This window comes from Cyanistes caeruleus, chromosome 1 (assembly GCF_971803275.1).
Source record: "Cyanistes caeruleus chromosome 1, bCyaCae1.hap1.1, whole genome shotgun sequence".
NCBI lineage: Eukaryota > Metazoa > Chordata > Aves > Passeriformes > Paridae > Cyanistes > Cyanistes caeruleus.
In genome coordinates this window covers 142,874,080-142,894,768 of record NC_141701.1, presented here as the reverse complement: position 1 = coordinate 142,894,768, position 20,689 = coordinate 142,874,080, and the positions used below count along the sequence as shown (strand labels likewise).

The following is a 20,689-nucleotide window of genomic DNA, read 5'->3' as shown; positions in this document are numbered from 1 at the left end:
CTACATATTTGTACTCTTTTCATAGGTTGTCCCATAAATTTTTTCAGGTTTTTATTCACATTAGATTAGATGGAGATAAATGCCACAAGCAAATAACAACATTTCTTTCAAATGACATAAATGATCCCCAGCAGCCTCTAAGTTACAAAAGAAGGCAGGTCTTCATTCTGCTGCCATGGAAGTGAAGAGAAATGTATTCTATTTAACAATAGGGTAAGAGTCTTTCGAAATGCAAAAATTCAGGAAAAATGTCATTGTGTTCCAATACTGTTTTGAAGATGTGCTTTATACTTAACCTTATCTTTAAGCATTATGGTACTCTAAGAACTAGAACACCAACTTCTACAGTAAATTTAATCTCAAATATAATTATAAAGCACTGTCATTTCTGAGTTTTGAACTTTGAAACACTGTGATTCTTGTGCATTCAGTCCCAAATTTATGCACCATCAACACAGAAAACTTAATTGTTTTTGCTACACATACAGGAAAAGGATGCTAATAGATGCTTATTTTGCATACTCTCATTTAAAGGTAGCATTTGACAGGTAATCATCATACAGATTTAAGACATGGCATTAATGTCTGCAGCTGTTATTTAATGTTTATATTCATGAACATCGTAAGGGCTCAATCCTATCACCCAATCATATTATCTTGTTGAGGAAAACATGAAATGGCTTTTATTGAGCAACTCAAAAATATCTAACATTCTATAAGTGTCCAGTCGGAGCTTTTGTTTCTGATCACATCCATTGTTACAATTTTATTGAAACAAACACCTTCTATTGTGCTATAAGTGACCAACTGAAGTACAATAGATCGAACAATGAAGCTTATGCTGGTAATTGCTTGTATAATGTCTTCATTTTAAATTTCTTGTCATTACAAACTATTTTAGACTCAGCACAATTTTTTGCCCTTTCCTGTTAAGTGGCAAGAGCTTTTTATAGATCGTGATTGTATTACCCAATAACTAAGTCAATTAAAAAATGCTGATGTTTATCTTTTTCTCTTTACTTATAATGCAGTTTTGCTATGCATATGGCAGATCATGACTAAGAAAATAATTGTACTTAGTCAGCTATTACTAACATGAGAAAGTAATTTTAAAGTGAGCTGTATTTGCTTACATCTTTACAGTGAAGTATTTCCATCTTTCAGACTTTACAAGGCAAAGTGAAGTGGAGTTAAAGATTTTTATTTTATTTTATTTTTTTTTAATGCATGGGGCAGAAGATACATGAGCAGGGATGCTTTTCTTCAGAACTCTATGCTTAAAACCAAATTCTTCTTTGTTACACATGGTGTTGAGCAGGGGGAAAGAACAAAACAAGAGTCTTGCTCCTTTGTAAAAGGCTTTCCTTTTAAACAAACAGCATTTGCACTTGAAGTTGCCTTAAAGAAACTCTCTTCCCAAGGTTGCCACCACAGTTCAGTCAAGAAGTTCTAGTGCTCTGGCTGTCCAGCTGATATTTTATCCAGAAAAAGAGGGTTTGTCTTGATGTGTTCCTTTATAGTATCTGCTTAACAGATGTCTTATCATGGCAGTATCTACAGTGCTAAGTTTCATCCATTCATAGATTTACAAATCTTCGCTCAGTTAACATCTCAGTCAGGCTTGGAGAAATGAAAATCATACAAAGATTTGGTCCAATGACTTCTAAAGGAAAAGATAATTGTTATGTTATGTGAAATGCACCCTTTTTTTTTGTTTTTGTATAGAACAGTCAATCCAAACTTTGGCTATGGACACAATCTGTAGAGAGTTGCTTGGTCTTATGTCAGGTAACTTGAAGAATTGTTTGAGGTTTCATTAAGAATCATGATCCTGACACATCTGTTCACTAAAAAGTAGAAACTGACAGCTGCATGACTTCAAAGCACTTCCTCCATCAAACATACATATTTGAGTCACCACCTATTCCCATCTCTTCCAATATCCTTGCATTAGGAGATCACAGACAGAACAGCTGTTTCCAGTTAAGGCTCCCTTCATTTCTGCCACTGGAGCAACATCATTTATCCCATTTCATGACGATCAGAAAGTTCCAAAAGAGCAGAGCACATTCATGCAGGGATAAAGCACGTGCACTGACTAAGCCCCATGTCTGAGGAGAAGCAAAGTAGTGGAGGAATACTTTCAGTGGAGGTTTGGAAGCTCACATAAGCACCAGGTATTTGAAAAGTCTCCAGGAACTCAAAAAGCATTCCTGCAACACTGTACTTGAAGAAAATGCAGCTTTTACTCCCAAATAAGCTGTCTCTTCTGGTTGTCAGGAAAGAGAAATCCAGAGTCAGAGATACAGCTTTTTCCATTAGCTGGATTTTTCTTGTATTGATGTCCAGGTGACATTAAACTAGTCTCCTGTATAAATTAACAGTCCCCCTCAGAACACAAGAATTTCCAAGTTGTCTGAAAACTATCAGCCATGCTTATGGCACATGGTTTTCTATTTATTTGATTAGCAATCTATGTAGTCTTTAATGTGGATAGAGGCCTTTGATTTTCAAACAGAAACATATTTGAAGCATATGAAAGAAACATCAAATGCACCTATAGGATCAAAACTTTGAAGTGAGATGATTAATTTTATATAGATTTACAAAGATAGGGAAGCCTTGTGTAATTTTCACTGCATGACCTTTGTGAGCTTTGGGGTGTGCTTTCTGTCCCTGGTTTTTATATACAAAGAAATTCAAACTATGTAATACCAAAACAAGAAAGCTTGAAGATCTTAGAAATGTGCACAGTACTCACCCAACAAACAGTCAGAACATCAGATATTTTTTACAGATTTCAGTGGTTTGACCTCTAAACTCAAGAATTACTGAAGACAGTATTACAAAAAGTATCAAGTATTACAACACTGTGATTTTTATTACAACCTATGCTGAAGTAAAGGTTTTGTCTATAGCTTAATGCAGACTCCTGAACATCTTAAAGCCGAGAATAAATATTTAAATTATATCTATCCCAAACTAGAACTTTGGCCACAATAAAGCAGCAGTCAAATTAAATGAACAGTATAACATTAAAAGCATATAATAGTTTATGCAAATTATCCAAAAGATTCACAAAGATAACTAATTATATTATAGCCATAGCTTTTTATCAAATCCCTTTTCAGGACTGCATTAGTATACTCAAACTGAAAATAATCTCCCTTTCATTCTGTAATGCACTCTGGAAGTAAAATCCTAGAGGATATCAGAAGGGAGGGCTTTTTTGGGTTATCATTAAGGTCATCCCCATTGCACCTTGAATTTGTATTTATCAAAATTGGCACCTTCAGAATATGGCCTTACATATATACAGTTAATTTCTCTCTTGAAGGCTGGTCTGTCTCTGGAGAATAATTCCCTGGACCAAACAAACATCGAGCCATGGTAACATACGTTCTTTATGACCAACAACAAACTGTCTCTGGTGGCTGAGGAGCCTTAAGGAACAGGATTACTCTTCTCCCTCGTCTTCTCTCCTAAACAAAGATTATTTTTCATCTACCATCACTGGCCCACTGCCTTGGAAAGAATCAGGCTTTCTGTAGATACTTCAAATCTATTACCTCTTAGAATACATTTAAATGCAAAATCAACCTTCTTGGATGGGAAAGAAACAGAACAGCAATTTAATTTCAAATTCTTAAAGAATGCAGCTCACCCCCATGAAGAATACATATTACAGTTATCAACTGTGCAGCTTCTCTTACATTTCCAGTGATTTTAGCAATGACTGATGACAACCGTAAGGTCCCAGTCTCATCACTCATATTTTGTGCCCAAATGACCTTTACATTACTACACCTCAACTATTGTCCAAGAAGAGATGCAATTTAAGGCATCTTATTGTCAGAATAAATGAAAATATGCATACACTGAGGTAAGCTCAACTGCTTCCTTCAAAGGCAACATCCTTCTAGTCAAGGCACAATAAAACACGCATAAGAAATAGTAGTTTCCCTCTTGTGAAGAATAGTGCCATCTTAATTTAGCTCCATAAATGCTGTATTATTTACCACAAACTCAGCAATTATAAAAGATTTACTGTGCCAGATTTAAAATAACTAAAATGTCAAATTATAAAGAAGCTATATTTAAAGACACATTAAGACTTTGTGTGTGAGTAATGCAACCTTTCAGAGTTTGGATAAATTTAATTCTCTATGCTATAATTTCCTGTAGCATTTCAAGATGAAGTCACAGAAAATAATCAAATGCAATGATTAATGTGTTCCAAATGTATGTGTTTCTAAAACCAGGTTCTAAGCATTCATTTAGCATGAATTTATGAATACAATACAAGTTCTTCCCGTGACTGCAATTCAGCAGTTCCAGATCATGATGTGAAAATACAGGTGTTACATCAAGCTATACTCATAGCAAAAACCAAGGGATTTGTATTCCCAATCCAGTACATAAAATCAGGAGCTCTGAAGATGCTTTCATATATCTGATTACATATACTTGAAAAGGAAACATCAGGTGAAGAACAGTCACACAAAACTGCAGAAAGACAGCAGTATGATCACTTTATCTACTCCAACAAAGACTGCAACAGTTTTCAGCAAGAGCCCAAAATACAGAGCCCAGCAAGAACATACCCAAAGCAAAGGCCTTGTATGATAAGCAGCTGAAGAGTGAACGGAAACCAAGAGTTGCTTTCCACATATCCAATCAAATAACTGCCTCATGTTAATAAAGACCAGTGTCAATGGCACAACATTCAGAAATAATGTCTGTGAAGCTTAGCCCTAATGGAAAGAAAGCTTTGACTTCCTAGGATCTTTCCAAAGGAAATAAACAAACCATTAATAATAACAGCTCCATTCTCTGATGCTATATAATGATCTCTCCCACGGAGTATAATCACTAGATATCCCAGTTCAAGCATTCTAAATTCAATTAAGGGCAGAAAAAAATATGTTTAAGAAGTCTATTGTTAACAGAATTATCAAAAATCACTCAAGCTATGTAATTAAAAGTGGTGCAGCAGTGGGGGAAACTCATATGCAAGCAATCCCTAATGATGCATGCACTGATTTTCCTTACTGATGAATTCTACAGAGACCTTTATAGTGCCAAGTAATGAAAATCATGCAACTGTACATTTTAAGGTATTTGGTAACCAACAGCTAGATCCGATTTGTCACAACATAAGCTTACCCCCAAATCTAAAGTGCTATTTTTTTCCTCTCTTGAAACAGGAACATAGGACTATTCCTCCATGTAATATATATAAATATTAAAAATCAAAGAAGAAGCACAGGAAAGACTTCTGTAAGACTTCATATAGCGGCATCAGCTGAATGAGAGTCAAAATTCATGTTAAACTGGACACAATAAAGACATCTGTATACTGACCTATATGTGTTTGAGCCATAACATCAGCTAGTCTGTGTGCAGCTCCACTGCCTCCACTTTGTGTTGAGGAGGAGGAAGTGGTTGATGTGGTGGAACCATGGATCGCTTGACTGATCCAATGTTCCATGTTTATACTCCCCTGGCTTGAGGTGGGAGTTCCCTGGGAGTCGCCCTGTACGGAGCCTTCATCTTCTGAACCAGAAGAAGTATCTGGTAATTAAAAACAGCTTGTTAACTTGCAGTGCTCCAGGGTTTTCTTATTAGAAATAACTCATATTCATACCAAAAATCTCAAGAAAGTGCCATTAAGAAAATCTCAGGAAGGTAGGCAAACATAATGAGAAAGGTACAGTACTGAAAGCCCTGAAACAAGTCAGTTGATAACTATGCACCTCTCCTGCTCTAAGGTTATGGCACGTGTATTACTGTACAAAAAAAAAGATAATTAAAGTCTTCCTTTACAATGTAAAACACAGAACCTTCTGAAGATCTCCAGCCAGCAGAGGATATAAAAAAAAACTTTCCCAAGCTCACTCCACAAAGTCTGTGAGACACTTTTCCAATTGTACAAAGTCCAATCTTCAGTGAAATGGGGGTCTCAGCTGGACTCAGAGACCATGAGAAGCAAGAGATACGGGGTATTTTCACAGTGTAGTAGATAAAAGAGCAGATAAACTTGAAAAGGAATGGCACAACTAAATGCTAAGACAATGTTACATTACATTGTTATGGAATAAACCAGAAAACTGAAAGGAACTTTGGCTACCATAAAATATGACAAGCTGGCCATAACTAGGTCCTTGTAAGTCCAAAAGGACCAGTGCAAGCTAAGTTATCACCAAGGGCAAAGCAATCATGTGAACTGTCCCTGTTGACTTTTCCACTACTCAGTTCACCTTCCCTTCAAACATACCTCAGTTAAGCTCAGTGTGCATCAAATGACATTTCCATTACTATCTATGCTGACAGATTTGCAGTTCATAGCAGCACAAAGAACCACTTTTAAAAGTCTCATAAAAATAGAGAGATACTCACCTGGAGGTGTGTAGGCATCCATTGATGTTTGCACCACCAATGAACGTCGTTTTGAGGGCATGGGGACTGCCATTTTCCTTTCTTTATGTTTAGCAAGGGCTGCCTGCACTGCTTCTGTGTGGACATCTGGAAGGAAAGAGGTTTGAAGCCAGAGTTAGACAGAAAGGAGCTGTTCCCTGTGCATCCAGCACACCTGGCACAGACTCGTGCATGTGCCAGCTGGGCTGACAAGGCACATCCCGTGATGGGAGGCCAGGAACACACAGGATCTCAGAGGAACTGCAGATCTCCTCACTGTAGAAAAAGCAGCTACAGTGAAAAGTGCTGTACTAACAAACAAGCCCTTTGAGCTGTATGATATTCCCAGAACAATGCTGCAGTATTTGAAGAGCAAGAACATCACTTCCCCAGAGCAAACCTCTGTTTAACCAGGAGCTGCTACTTCAGTGACCATTGCTGTTTTCAGTGGAACTGTGGTGTATTAACATTGTCCATTTTTTAAATGGATAAAGCTTCCAATTTACACAAAAGTCACACAGAGTAAGTGAACAGGAACATTTGCTTGAAGGGCAAAAGGAATGTAAAATGCCTCAACAGAAATGGCAACAGGTCCCTCATTCCCAAATCCTTTTCCTGGCGCTGTCACTTGGCATTATTCACAGAAAAATAAGTACTATGTAGGGCTGGCCTGAGGTGGAATGAGGAAAAAAACCACCCTAAGCACAGATCTGGTGCTTTGCAGGCAGGTGCTGCACACAGCTCACACCAGCCCACTCCACAGTACCACACAGATCCCTTCTCCTTGGGGAGGTGAACAGCTTCTCTATCTTTCCCAGTATTTATAGCTGCCTGCCTCCCAAAATTTGAAAAAGGCCATTTATCATGTCTAATAGCTGTGTCCTTTTGGTAATGACTTTGTTATTTGTTAATTTTTTAATTACTACCATAACTACATATTGAAATAAGTCTGCCTTTAGTTTACTACCTTGTACTGATTGTCTGCATATTTCTATGGATTTGGGACAAGACTCACATGGGGTAAATGTATGCAAAAGACATAGCAGCCAGCAGGAGATCTTTGTCTGTAAAGAATTTGGCATATATTGGCATATAACATCTGACATCTTGCCTTTTAACCAGTTGCTACTGATCAGCTGTAGAAAATACAGCAATTTGTGTGCATAGTTTAGTTTTTCCCATTTGTGGATCAGAAGCACAGTGAATCAGGTCTAATCCAGAGTGATTCTACTTCTGCTGCATCTCCTGGAAGACCAAAGACCACCCTCACAGGCTGGGCTGGCAGCACGCTGTCATTATCCTACTCCCCACGGACATGGTGGCAGCTTTGAACAGGCAATGTGCTCCAAGAAAAGCAACAGGAAAGGCAAGAGTGTATGTATATATACATATATATATCCTTATTTAAAGAAGTGTTGGTTGAATCAGATTTATGTAAGTAATTTGTGTGTAACAACCTGGAAGGATGACTAGAAGCATTAGCTGATAAACTGCTGATAAGCTGCAGTGTCTCATTTCCAATAATGGTGTTTCCTATCTTCTGCCAGGGTTTAAGCACCTCTCAGTAGAAGTACAACAGGGAAGAGTAAGAAAAAGAACATTAACAGCTGCTTCTGTGAGTTGTTTTCTTTTCTTTTGTTTTAAAACATATATAGGATAAGAATATCAGCAAAGAAAAGCAAACAGCAAAGCTAGAAAACCATTCTCAAAAGATAAAAGAGCCATGCAGCTGATGGACCAAAATGAAGGAAGACCAATGTTATCATCAACCCAGAGAACAATTTCTCTCCTGCCAAGTCATTATTTTTAAGCAGAAAGTTTAAGGTTTTTCTTATAATTATAAACTGATGAAAAGTTTATGTGAAAAGTATCAGAAAATTTATGGGAAAGGTATCAGACTGTGAAAATAAACAATGTCAGTCTTACCTAACAGCATGACCCCAAGATAAATTCCTACCTGCTCGCTTCACACCGGTGTCAATAAGGTACACAGGACTGAACATGCTACCTAATAGTTTCTTATCTGTTAAAGAGGGGAAATTCTTGGTTTTCCTTCAAAGAATACCAATTAGAATATCAAGTAGTAAAAAAAAAGAGCTTTCCCTTTACAAAAGCTCAACGAACCAATACTCTACAGCAATTTTTGGAAAAATAAAAAATTTTGGAAGAAAATGAATTTTGCTGATCAACACAGGAAGGACTATTCATAATTATTGTACATAGGATTGTTTTTTAACTGTGTCAGGAGGAGAAGAAATTCTGCCAAAATTTTTTAAAGGAGACAGAAAATCATTAAAATGCTTAGTGACAGCTGGACACTGAATCAGAACTTGTGAATTCTTTGATTTCTTTTTTGATGTTGTTTTGATATAAGAAAGTAGACTCATCAGCTTAATTAAAAACACTCTGCAGGGTTTTAATTTTCAAATGAGTCCACAGGAATCTAGGAATTGAATTGTTTTCTCAATAAGGCACATTCTTGATATGTTTATTTGTAATGGGCTACCATGGAATAAACCACACTATAGATTGCTAAAAGGAAACAAACTCAAAACCTCACAGGAAAGATAAACAATGTTAAAGACAAGAAACTCTGAATAAAAAAGAGGGAAGCTGACTGGGAAGAAGGAACATGTACACCTGCTCCCAGCCCAGCCTGAAAGCTCAAATATTTAGAAGGCATTACTCAGACTATGGAAGCTACCAAAAACCCCAGGACACATGTCTAGAAAATGCTGAGGACAGATAATCCAGAGATGATCCAGGGACCATCAACAAGAGTTTACAGGGTTTTAGGGTGAGAGGAATAAAATGCAGCATAAACAGTCAAGCTTGGGTGAAAAATCTTTTCACAATGTTCTCTCTCAGGAATAAATCTCTTGGCTAAACAAAATTTCTCTAGGCATATAAAGAATGGCTAAGGATTAGGTAAAGCATGAGTAACAACCTATATAGATTGTATGGTCTTTTGAATGAGAGCCTATTGGTGGGTTTTAAAGAGGCTCTTAATCTGTCTGACAATATTGTACAGAGTGGGACTCAGTTACACTAATGAACAGCCTTCAAGCCCTTCATGCCTCAAGACCAAGACCCAGTGTACTGAGAAACCAGAGAGGTGAGGGAAAGCCAGACTGATACTTCAGAATTACACTTGAGAGCTACTCATGGATTACAGTATCTACCCTGCAACCACAGCAAGACAGACACAGCAATGAGGTTAGTTCCCAACAAATATCAGCTTCAGATATGCACTCTGCATACACATACTTCGCTTTTCTCTAGGTTTTAGCTTTGCTTTTCTGGTCTGCAAACCAACCTTGCTTATGTAGCACAAGGAATGTTAACCAAAATGCAACTAATAATCTTTTATTGTACTTCTGTGAAGCATGGATTTAAATCCAAGTTGAAACATATATTCATCACTACTACCCCTGGTAATCTGCTTCTCATGAATTTAAACAGGAGTGTGGCAGCTCATTCCGTTTACCTTGGTCAAAGATGGGTGTCCATTATACTGTATATAATTTACTGCTTCCTCAAAGCTGTCCCTAACAGCTACTGAAAAAATACAAGAAGACTTGCAATAGGAATTTATACAAGAGGAACTGGACCCTCCCTGTTCTCTTAAGAAAGGAAAACACATTTGTGATGCACGTCAGGACAAAGTGCAAAGACATAAGCAAGTTCCTTGGGGACAGGAAACTGCTATCCCCCCAAATCCCCTCATCACAAAGCAGTTTGTATTCTCCACACATCACACACAGCATCATCAGGAACATCACATTAGAATTTCAAGCCATCTCTGGTAGGATGATGCCCCTGTGTTACAGGTCTGACAAAAGTGTCTGAATTCCGTCTCAGGCTACCCTGCAATGCTCATACTAACTGAATTCATCATACTACAATAGAATATTGCTAGAAAACACAGATTTCTCATTAATTTTTCCGGAAAAAAAAAGGTTCAAGTATGAAAACTTGGTCCAGAAACAACACACAGAAATGCCTGCATTAAAAAAAAACATCATGAAAAGAACACTTCTTCTGTCTACTGTTGCTTGCTGTAATTTCTCACCTACTATCAACTTCTGATACAGTTTCAAACAGAAATAATATATTTGATGTAATTGCACTCAAGCCTTCTGAGAAAGTCCAATCTCTAAGTGGAAAAATCATGCTTTTAGGCAAAATGTTCTTTCATGTGACATTCTAACTACAGTGTTATAGCTGAAAAAATTACTCCAGATCCTGACCCTTTTCCTATAGGAAAAAATATAATTTTACTCTTCCCATCTGCCTTTTCCACAAGAATGTCTTCACAGAAAATCTAGAGCATAGAATAAAATATCATTACCTCTCTCTACAGCAGTAGGAACTAAGGCATAGTAACTTACATGCTATTGTCCTCCACTGTTCTATCTTGGCCAAGTACACATTGAACCCAATTTGTGTGTCTGGACTCAAAGAATCAATAAATGGGAAAGAGCAAAGCAACAAGCTTGGGAAAGCTCACTTTTTAACTTGTGCTTGTTGTTTAACACCAATCAACCTGGTGCTCAGCATTCAACCTGACATATTTCTTATGGGCTGCAAACTGCAGACACAACAGCTCTGTCCCCAGTCTTTTCCCTGTTGCATTCAAGCATTTTTACTTGTTTACTCTCTTCCTTTACTTTCTATGACAGGATAGAAAGGGCAAGCATGCTTTTGGGAATAAAGTCAGTAAGTGAAATAGAAAGGAAGTGGAACTGTAAAAACAAGCAGGTGGTAGAGAGAAAGTTTCCTTTCAAAGAGCTAATGATCTGTTATTATACAAGTGATGAGGTCTCAAAACAAAGGGCAGAGATATTAAAACTGGCACAGTTTTATGAGGATCTGCAAGTTCAGACTTCCAGAGTGATGACCTATGGCTTTGGCCAACGAGCTCCATAACCAGAAACTCAACTGTTGCAAATTCCTCATGCCATTAGCAGGATGAATTGTCCAGCCTTCCTGGGAGGTGCTCTGCTTAGTGAAGTCACTCCTTTCATCTGATTTATCTCATAACTTGGCACAATGGTGTGCTCCTGGCTTAACTGGAAAGGCTTAGGAAAAAAAGCCAACCCCACTAAAACAGCTGCACAGAAGCAGCTTGATATGGACACCTTTCTCAAACAGGGTAACTGAGTGAGAGAAGATGTTAGGGAGATAGCTGTATTAACTGCTGATAGGTGGGCAGTGGTCAAAGGTCAAATAGTAATGCCCAGAAATACAGAAATAAGCACTGCTAGTTTCAAACTGCTGATACTTTTGACTCCTTGTTCACAGTGTTCTTCAACCATTTATTCCATATACTGTTGATGACCTAAAATCTTTTTTGTGGGGAACACTATAAATTTTGATTTAGTCAGCAGTCAAGCTGGATGGTTTTAACTGGCTCTGGGATAGTACAAGTTTCTTGGAAAGTTTTCATGAAGCCTTTTTTGGGGAACATACTTTCTCTCCTCCTTGCACAAATATATGCACACTTAGAACGAGTGGAGACCTCCCTCTATGACAAGCTGCCCTCTCCTAGTCATTTCCTTTGGGGAAGACAGTATGTATGATCCATCTAGGCTCAGCTGTCTCCACAAGCAAATCAGTCTTCCTTTCCCGAAGCAAAAAACAATTGCTGTGTGATGAACAAGGCCAGCCATTTCCTGCTCCACATATGGAGCCCTGCTGCAGCATCTTGTGTTTCTCTACAGCTGCTAGAAGAGCTCTCTTCCAAAGAGTGCATTCTCATCTGGCATGCAGCATTATCCTGACTCACCTTACCCCTTACACCCCATGAACAGGGGTGCTCCATTCCTTATTTGGGCCAGAGAGTGTCCTTCAAAGCTCTGAATTGCAACTGAGACATCTGAAATGTGCTGCAAATTCCAAGTCCTCCTGAAGACCTTTGCAGATTTTAGCAGAATGAACTTGCTCCTTTTTCTTCAGATCTTCTTTTTCAAAAGAACAAAAACCTATTCAAGAAATCACAGTTGCATTGTTCCTCAAGGTGGAGGGCTTATTAGGGTTTTTTCTCTATGTAAGTTTAACTTGCCCCAGCAGCTTCCTTTATTCAATATTAGCTGCATTTGCTCCACAGGCATGTCAAACACTCAAAATACTGTAAGTAAAGCAGTAACTCCTCAGAGATCAGGGATCTGGGTATTAGTTCTGCATGGATCACAGAACAGGGTGCTCCTCCCACAGCAAGCAACAGCTACACTGAAAAAATTCCACATTATAAAACTGTTCCTCACAGCCCTTGCATAAAATGCCTCAGCACACAAAAGAAAAACATTATCTCCTTTGTACTTAAATCAGGTCTTGCAGTGGTGTGTCAAGTAGCTCTCCTACATCTCATTTACCATGCAGCCCTGTCTCTTTTTAAGACAAGAAATTAGACTGGCTGTAGATGGGAGTTGTGCATTGCTAGAATCAAGATTTTAGAATCTGTTTCTGCTAAAATACATTCCTTCTTCTGGTTTTGCTCACATTTTCAGTTTTTCAGGAATTATAAAACCTTCATATGCAATCACCAGCTGTTTAAGAAACACAAATATGAAAAAACAAGCTGTTGCCTAATTTTTTCTGTACAGATGCAGAATTACCTAACAGAGTCCGTACCAGCTTCCGCAGCCTGGTTTGCCTGTTGTGAGGTAATGGTTCTTCTTCCATCCCTCCTTTCAGGGGACATATCCTTAGAAGAATAAAACTGCCTGGAGACAAACCTAGTTGTGATCTGAATTCATCCATCTCTCCTGTTTCTTCCTTCTGCCTCATGTAATTCCTCTCATTCCTCTCCCCTGAGCTCTTTTTGTCATTTTTTTTTCCCCCCTTGTTTTGAGCTAGCCACTGGAAACAACCTTTATTCCTTTGCATTAGTAGCCAATTCCTGGTAACATGATGGATGACACTACTGGGAGTAAGACAGGCCTAAGGACTGAGAAGGTTTAGACTCCTTGCTTGTTAGAAGATAGCCCTCAAACACAGCTAACTCACTCAGAGAATGGCAGATTATTAAGATCAAGAAGGCTGATGCTCTGCTCTAATGAGTTGAGAATGCCAAAGGTTTTTTAATTAGAGGTTATTTAGGTGCATATAATACATAGTTATGTCTTGTTTATATTGCAGTAGAGGATCAGCCCTGAAGTCAGACATTTAACAAATAAGTAAAACCACAAATAAATCTCTGTCATAGGGAAGCAAGCATCTGGGATGGCATCAAGGAAAGCAGCTGGAAGAACAGACAGAGGAGGCAATGGAAGAAGGGCATTTTCTGCTGCATCAACACAGTACAACAGAATAATCAAAACAATTCCTACATATTACAGAGAAACAGCTGATACTATATGAAAATAGCATTATCAAAGGTGAATTTTGGCTGAAAATTCTCGATAAGACAACAAGATAAGTATAGCAACTGTATGCTAAGTAATTATACAGAGAGAAGGTTAATTGCTGTCTTACAGGAAACTAGTAGTTAAAAGCACAGAAGTTGCTTCTGAGTTTAATCAGACCTTTGTTAGAGCTACCATGGAAACAAAGGATACATGGAGAATTCATTTCTTAATAAGTGGCCTGTAAATACTCTGAATAGAGATAACTTGGTAGCTACATTTATTGGAAATGCAATCAGGACATACTAAATAGGGTGAAACATGGTAAATGTGCCAACATCAGAACAGCTTACAGTTGGGTTTTATCTTTTGGTTGTCCTGGACTGACAGCACTGAGTTATTTTCAGGCAGATACAGGACAAGTGATTTCATAAAAATTGCTGTGTTCATCCAACACAAATCAGTCCCTTGAAAATCATCTCACCCCTGGGAATGTGAAAGTGAGTCCTAATAATAACAGATCTTTGCTGGGGGTGATGCTGGGGGTGAAGCAGTTTCAGAATACACAATCTCTCTGGATATTAAGATAGGAAAGCACATGGCCCAAACAGTGTGACACCTAATTTCTCTCCATCTGGTAGCAGGTGTGCTATTAATTCTGAAATATGGCACTCACAACAGTCAACACACAATTGAATGCAAGAACAGCTGGTCTAAGATAACTCTCATTTATAGGAGGGCTGTGGAGGTTACTAACAGAAATAAACTGTTGCTTACCTTCCATAAAACAACTTATGTGTGCAAGTTTCAATCTGTGGGATATTTAAGCTCTATATACTAGACCTCTGGCTCTACTGGGAACTGGGAATACATAGACACGCAAGGGAAACTTCTGCTGTCTCTTCATGAATTTGAGGCTGAATTTTGTTATCTGTACCATTTTTGGGAGTTAAAAGTCAGTGGTTTAGAAAAGATGTGCACTGCCATGAATGTGCCACTGGGAAAGGCTGGGCTTTTCAAGGATGCTGCAGCCAATAAGCCCCACTGGTGCAGGAAGCTGCTCCATGCACTCCACGAAAGGCTGTGCATCCTTCAGCCAATGCTGAGCACCTCCTGAGCATCTTCCATCCCCACCTGCTGCACACATGCACAAACCAGATACTTGGCATGTTCTCATTCAGTCAGAAAGCTAAACTCCAAGGAAGAGAAGTATGGCTGTCATCTCCCACTTTGGCTGGCACAGCAGTAATCCATAATTCTGGGTAGAAGGAAGAGAGAAGCTGAACACGTGGCTGGGAAAGCTGTATGGGCAGGCTGCAAAATACAGAGCTCACATGCTGGAAACAGAACACAAAACCAACAGATTGAACTCTATCTGACTCCACTGCTGGTTTTGCTGAAATGTATAGTTTTTGCTTTAATTTGGATTCTTCAGGTATTATTATAAAGTTAATTTTAAAATGTTTTTCTCAAAACTCTGAGTTTTAAAATTGTATTAACTCTACTCACTCATAAGTGAAACAAAACCCCAATGTGCAGGTCTCCCACTAATAATTTCCATCCCTCCATTTATTTATTATCCCATTTGTAATGCAATCTGGAAGTCAGCTTCACACAGTGACCTCATCTCAGGCCCCCTTACTATGCAATCTGAACTAAACTGTCTTCATATTTCTTTCTCTCTGGAGATCCTCAAATAATTTTTCTCAAGAGTTCTATATTTATCCTCACAAATTTCTTCTGCTGGGTCAAAAGCAAGGATGTGGTCATATAAATTACATATTTGCTAGCATTTTTCTTCAACTTCTTTTTTGTCTTAATTGAGTTGTATGCAACTTGTAAGCAAGCTAAATCAGATAAGAGATTAATTAATTTCTAAATAAGTCTGTTTACAGCCAGGTTAATGATTTCAAATTAACTTCTACAAGTGACCCTCACTCACATTTAGAGTTAAAATATTATTTGCTTTATGATCAGTCACATGAACATTTCTGTGCAGTCCCATTCTAATACATAGCACATTAAACATATTTTCCTTCCTCCTTATTCTTTGGAGAAATGCTAAATTATGAGGGTTCAGTAAAAATGATACCTCTCATCTTCCCATTTCATCCTTTAGCATGCACAACTCTCATAGTATCATAGTGTAATTATTTTTTATCGGTTCTGGCAGGATTGCAGAGCAAGATTTTGAATGTCCTTTCAAAACCACAAAATATACATTACCTATGTATTTCAAATCACCATGAGGTAAGATGTAAAGACACAAAATGTCACCAACTTTTGTTAGGGTTCATGCACACACCTACCTCATGGTAAATGAGAACAAATACATGGTGAGGCAGGTACTGAAGCTCCTAGAGCAGAGCAGCTCAGCTACCAAAGGTCTGGTGCCAGCATCTCTAGGACTTGGGTCTACAGGGAATGTTCTCTCATTCCTAACTGCCATATTTCCAATGACCCTCAAACCTGGCCTGGGATGATTTGTTCTGAAATTAAACAATTTCACCCTCAGTATAAATTGTTCTGTCTCTTCCCCTTTGAACACCAGTGTGGGGGAGGTGGCTCAGGAGTTTGAGGTGTGAGAGGTGTACTTTTGGCAGTACCTCCAATTACCTCCTATATTAAGATGTCTTTTAAAAGAAGTGCTGAGTGCACTTGAAAATTGGGCTGTTCCCTGCAGTGGTGGGATCTCTGGAGCAGGGGCTGCCAGCTCTTCAAGGATGGTGTACCAGACCAATTTTTTATTTCTCATCTCCACTACCTAAATTATGGGGGGAAAATAATCACCAGAAGAGTGTCAGAAGGGAGGTACTATCCCAGCTGGGAGTGCAGGTACCACAACCACCCTACAGGCCATACCCTTCCTCCATGCTGACAGCTGAGAGATGTTGATTCCACAAATGGTATTTCTCAAAACACTCCATTTCTCAGCTCCCAGCTCTGTGCTCACCTTTTAAAACCTGTCCACTGAGTCCATGCAGTGCATGTGCTCTCATTTGCTGGTCTTGCTTCTAGAAGACCATGAACCCCTTGACACAGAGACAGCACAATTTCACTTATGTTGCTACTTCCCACATAATTCCTGACATCTGGAAAACTCAGTTTTTAGAGTTCATTGGTCTCACTTTTCTTAAGGATTACACTGCTCCAGACAATGCTCTGGTCATCTTCAAGGCCTATTACAAAGCTCATGAGAAAAAAGAGACTTAATAACCTTGGCCCAGCCTTATCTCATCAGAGGAGAATTCTGGTGCAGTAGAAATCATAGAGACACAATCTCATTCCTAACACATCCATGTGCCTTTGAATATCTTACACCACATTCCCTAGCAATTAATGTTGCTCTTATTTTAGTTTTTCAGTTTTATCACTGTACATTTTTTTGTTACCCATTCTGGGTTTAGGTGGGTTTTTACTTCTGACAAGTGTGGAAACAGTAAAAGCCAGGTCCTGGCACACAATAAGGTGCTCTGGTTTTCACTATTGGGATGGAGAACTCAAGCTTCTTGCTCTGCCCTTATCTAAAGGCCACAGGGTGTCCTTTTGGAAACAAAGTTGGAAAGGACCTGATGTTTCACTTCCCTGTGTGTTGATCACCCAGCTGAGGGAGGATAACACACTTATTCTCCAGAAAGGTGCTGAAGGTGTCTGAGGGAGAGTTGAGGGAACCCCCATGGTCTCTGACAGACCATGACCGGCTGGGAAACAAAGAGCTGGGGGAGATCGATGGTGACCAAGAAAACCATTTCTGATCCCAAGGAGCTGCCCAGTTGCCCAGGGGCCCTGTCAGCTGGCAGGGCCCCAGCAGCTGCTGCTGTACTGCACTGCAGCCTTTACGTGGCAGCAGAGCCCAGCTCAGCTCGGGCCACCACAGCAGCAGCCACAGGCAAGGGGCCAAGCTCCGCCAGGACACTCACCACACAGCTACACTCTGGAGGGGCTTTAAGCACCAAATCAGTTAAGACCATTCTTCCAAAAGCAAGAAAGCTGATATGAGGGCATTTTAAATAATGGTGGCAGAAACTTCCTCCTATGAGGGTTTTCAATATTAGCAAGAGCAGAATGCAGCCGCTGCTACCAGCCAGCAAACAGGGCCCTGGTGACTGCATGGAGGGACAGCAGCCTCTGAAAATCTCAGTCTTCAACCAAGTTAGCTCATTCAGACAGCACGGCAGGAGTGTGAAAACTGGCCTGTTCAGGCTACCCCCTTGCCTACTCTACCACATCATTCCTATCTCCTTATCCCAACACAGCGTTCCAAATCCATGGATCTGCAGCTTCCAAAAGTACCCAAGAAACCTAGTTTCACTTAACAGCACTAAGGAAAACAAAAGCTGCATGGCCAACTGCAGCTACGTCTACATGACCGCTTTTAACTCGTACTCCAGTCTGTGCCTGACTTCACACTCCCATCAGCAGCCCAAGCCCGATACTGACATCTATTCCACATGCAGAGCCACAAGTGCTGTGCAAGCCAGAATTCCTCTGTCTGAGCTTTCCTGCCTGAAAATCCTCTAGGCCAGAAAAGCCTCTTGGCAAAAGTTGCTGATCCAGCCCACAGCACCATTTGGCTTCAGTGTCATCTTGAGCCCCCAGACAATGTTATAGTACAAGCACCAGATAAGGAATAGCAGTTGCTAAGAGAAAAACATTGCCATGATCTACACTTGGCAAACCTTTCCAAATACTGTATATAAATGAGTAAATACTAAGAGATTTTTTTTTTAAATCAGTAGTAAACAAATTAAGGAATGCTTTTGTATTAATATCAGCTAAACTATTTGCTACATTTATATAAAGTAAATAACATCACTTAACCCTGCACTAATTCAGTTACTACATTTTATAGCATTTTCTAATTCTTTAGACATCTGAGAAATGATCAAAGCTGACATTTTGAAACCTAGTGGTTTCAGGCTCCCTTCCTGTATAAAAAGAAGCAGCCAGGAAATTTTAAACCTTTTTGGTTTTAAAGAATTAGACTAAATTTTCATTGTAGGCTGAATTCTAAAATCCAATTATCTTGAAACAAAAAATATCCCAAGCACATTTAGGGAAAAAAAATAGTGTCCACAAACTCAAGTGTCAATTTTATTTAGAATATAAAATCATAGAAAGCAGGTTTTCAAAATTATAGTGCTGAAAAATTTAGTTACAACTTTAATTAACTAATAATAATAATAATAATAATAATAATAATAATAATAATAATAATAATAAAATAAGTAAGAAAACAAGTAGGGATTAAAAATGTCACAGTTTGACATTTTGTGTAATACAAGAGAGTAAGTTGAAGGTGATATTAGTGGCAGCAATGATTTTGAGTCTCCAAAGAGAGTTCATTAAACAATCTTTGCTGACATCTAAATCCACATAAAAAGCAAAGGCATGGAAGGAGAACTGGATGACTTTCAGAATCTCAGACTTCCAATTAGGAAAACCTTACCAAGAAGAGACAGAAAAGGACTTTGATAAGAGTTGGAATGGGAGATTTATTTGCAGATGTTAATTGAAATAAACTGCAAAAACACTAAGGAAGGGAAATGTTTTCCTAGATGTGAATTCCTTATTGGTTAAAGAGCGTGTATTAATTTTGTTTGCGGCTTTTTCCAAGTAGATGTGCCAAATATGATAACAAACACTAGGTAACAGCTAGGATCTAACAATCACAATGTGATGAGAGCAGAGATGCTGAAGTATTAAGCACAGCAAAACAACAAACCAAACAAAGACTTCTACCTGAAGCAAATCTGGATCTGAAAACCTGATAACCAGAATGCAATCTGACTTGCAAGTTAGCAATCTACAGTAATAATTGAGTAACTAAGAGACCAAGAAAGAAACAGACTTCTGATCTCACAGGGGCAATACATAGGAGAGGACATAGGTTAGGGTTGGTTTGGGTTTTTTTCAGGGTGGAATATTGTGCTGTAACTTAGGAAAGCTCCTCTGAAAGTAAATTTGAAGATGATCTGATAATTTCTAAAAATTGAAATGTATACTTACATTTACTTTCACTGACATTTGCTACATTTGGTTTTATTTTGAGTGAGTGAAGATGCAGGAGCTGCTCAAACCAGTTTGCTGGAGAGCACAGTGCCTTGCTGAGGAATCATGCTATACAGCAACCAAGCTAGGAATTCAGAGCTTTGCCAGAAGTCCCCAAAACACTGTCAAGCTTTTCAGTTTTAACACTGAGAATGTTTTCAGAGCTGCAAGATCTGAATTTATAGTATAGTTCTGACTCTTCTAAAGTGAGACTCTTGCACTAATAACAGCCCTTTATACTGAATTCCTTGCTTTTCTTCTCAGCAGTGAAGCTTTTGTCTTTATTATTTATATACATTTACAATTACAACTCTCCCCATCCCAAAGACAGGACCTTATGTACCATTTCACTGAACAAATGCTTTCCTCTTAAGGCAGCAGACAGCAACTGAAACCAAGAGGCAGCAACACTAACTAACTCAGAGCACTGTTGGGGTCTCAGAAGAGGCACACTATGAAGATATGCAGGATGTCTCCTTTTGCCAGTTCCCAAACTGACTCAACATCTTCATTTACAAATGGCCAACACAGCTCAAGCAGGTGACTTTCGACTCACAGTCAAATGCACATGTTTTTAACAGAACTGCTCTGGCGAGTCACAGCTTGGAGATTTGAGGACCATGTGTTGAACACCCACAAATTATGCAAGTTCAGGAATAGTATTTTTTTACCTATTTAAAAACATTGGGTAGAAATCAGACCATTTATAGTGAAATGTTGGAGAAGCTTCTAGGAGCTTATATATCAAGGAATTATTATGCAGATACCACAACCATTATTCAACAAAAAATTGGCAACATCTACAGTATGAATCCAGGATTTCTGAGGGGAGGAGGGAGCTTTAAAAATTTATCAGAATGGTTTGGACACACATG

The 20,689-nt window shown here is 38.8% G+C and overlaps 1 protein-coding gene across 16 annotated transcripts in view; it reads right to left on the bottom strand.

Annotated features, from left to right (window-relative positions):
• DIP2C (DIP2 acetate--CoA ligase C (putative)) overlaps positions 1-20,689 on the bottom strand; it is a 308,352-nt gene that overhangs the window by 107,427 nt on the left and 180,236 nt on the right. For all 16 annotated transcript variants that reach the window (XM_086864758.1, XM_086864692.1, XM_086864706.1 and 13 more), the window contains 2 exons: positions 6,400-6,525; positions 5,365-5,574 (listed from right to left, as the gene is read on the bottom strand). In XM_086864758.1, the coding sequence (XP_086720884.1) occupies positions 5,365-5,574; positions 6,400-6,525 (336 nt within the window). The remainder of the gene's footprint in view (positions 1-5,364; positions 5,575-6,399; positions 6,526-20,689) is intronic.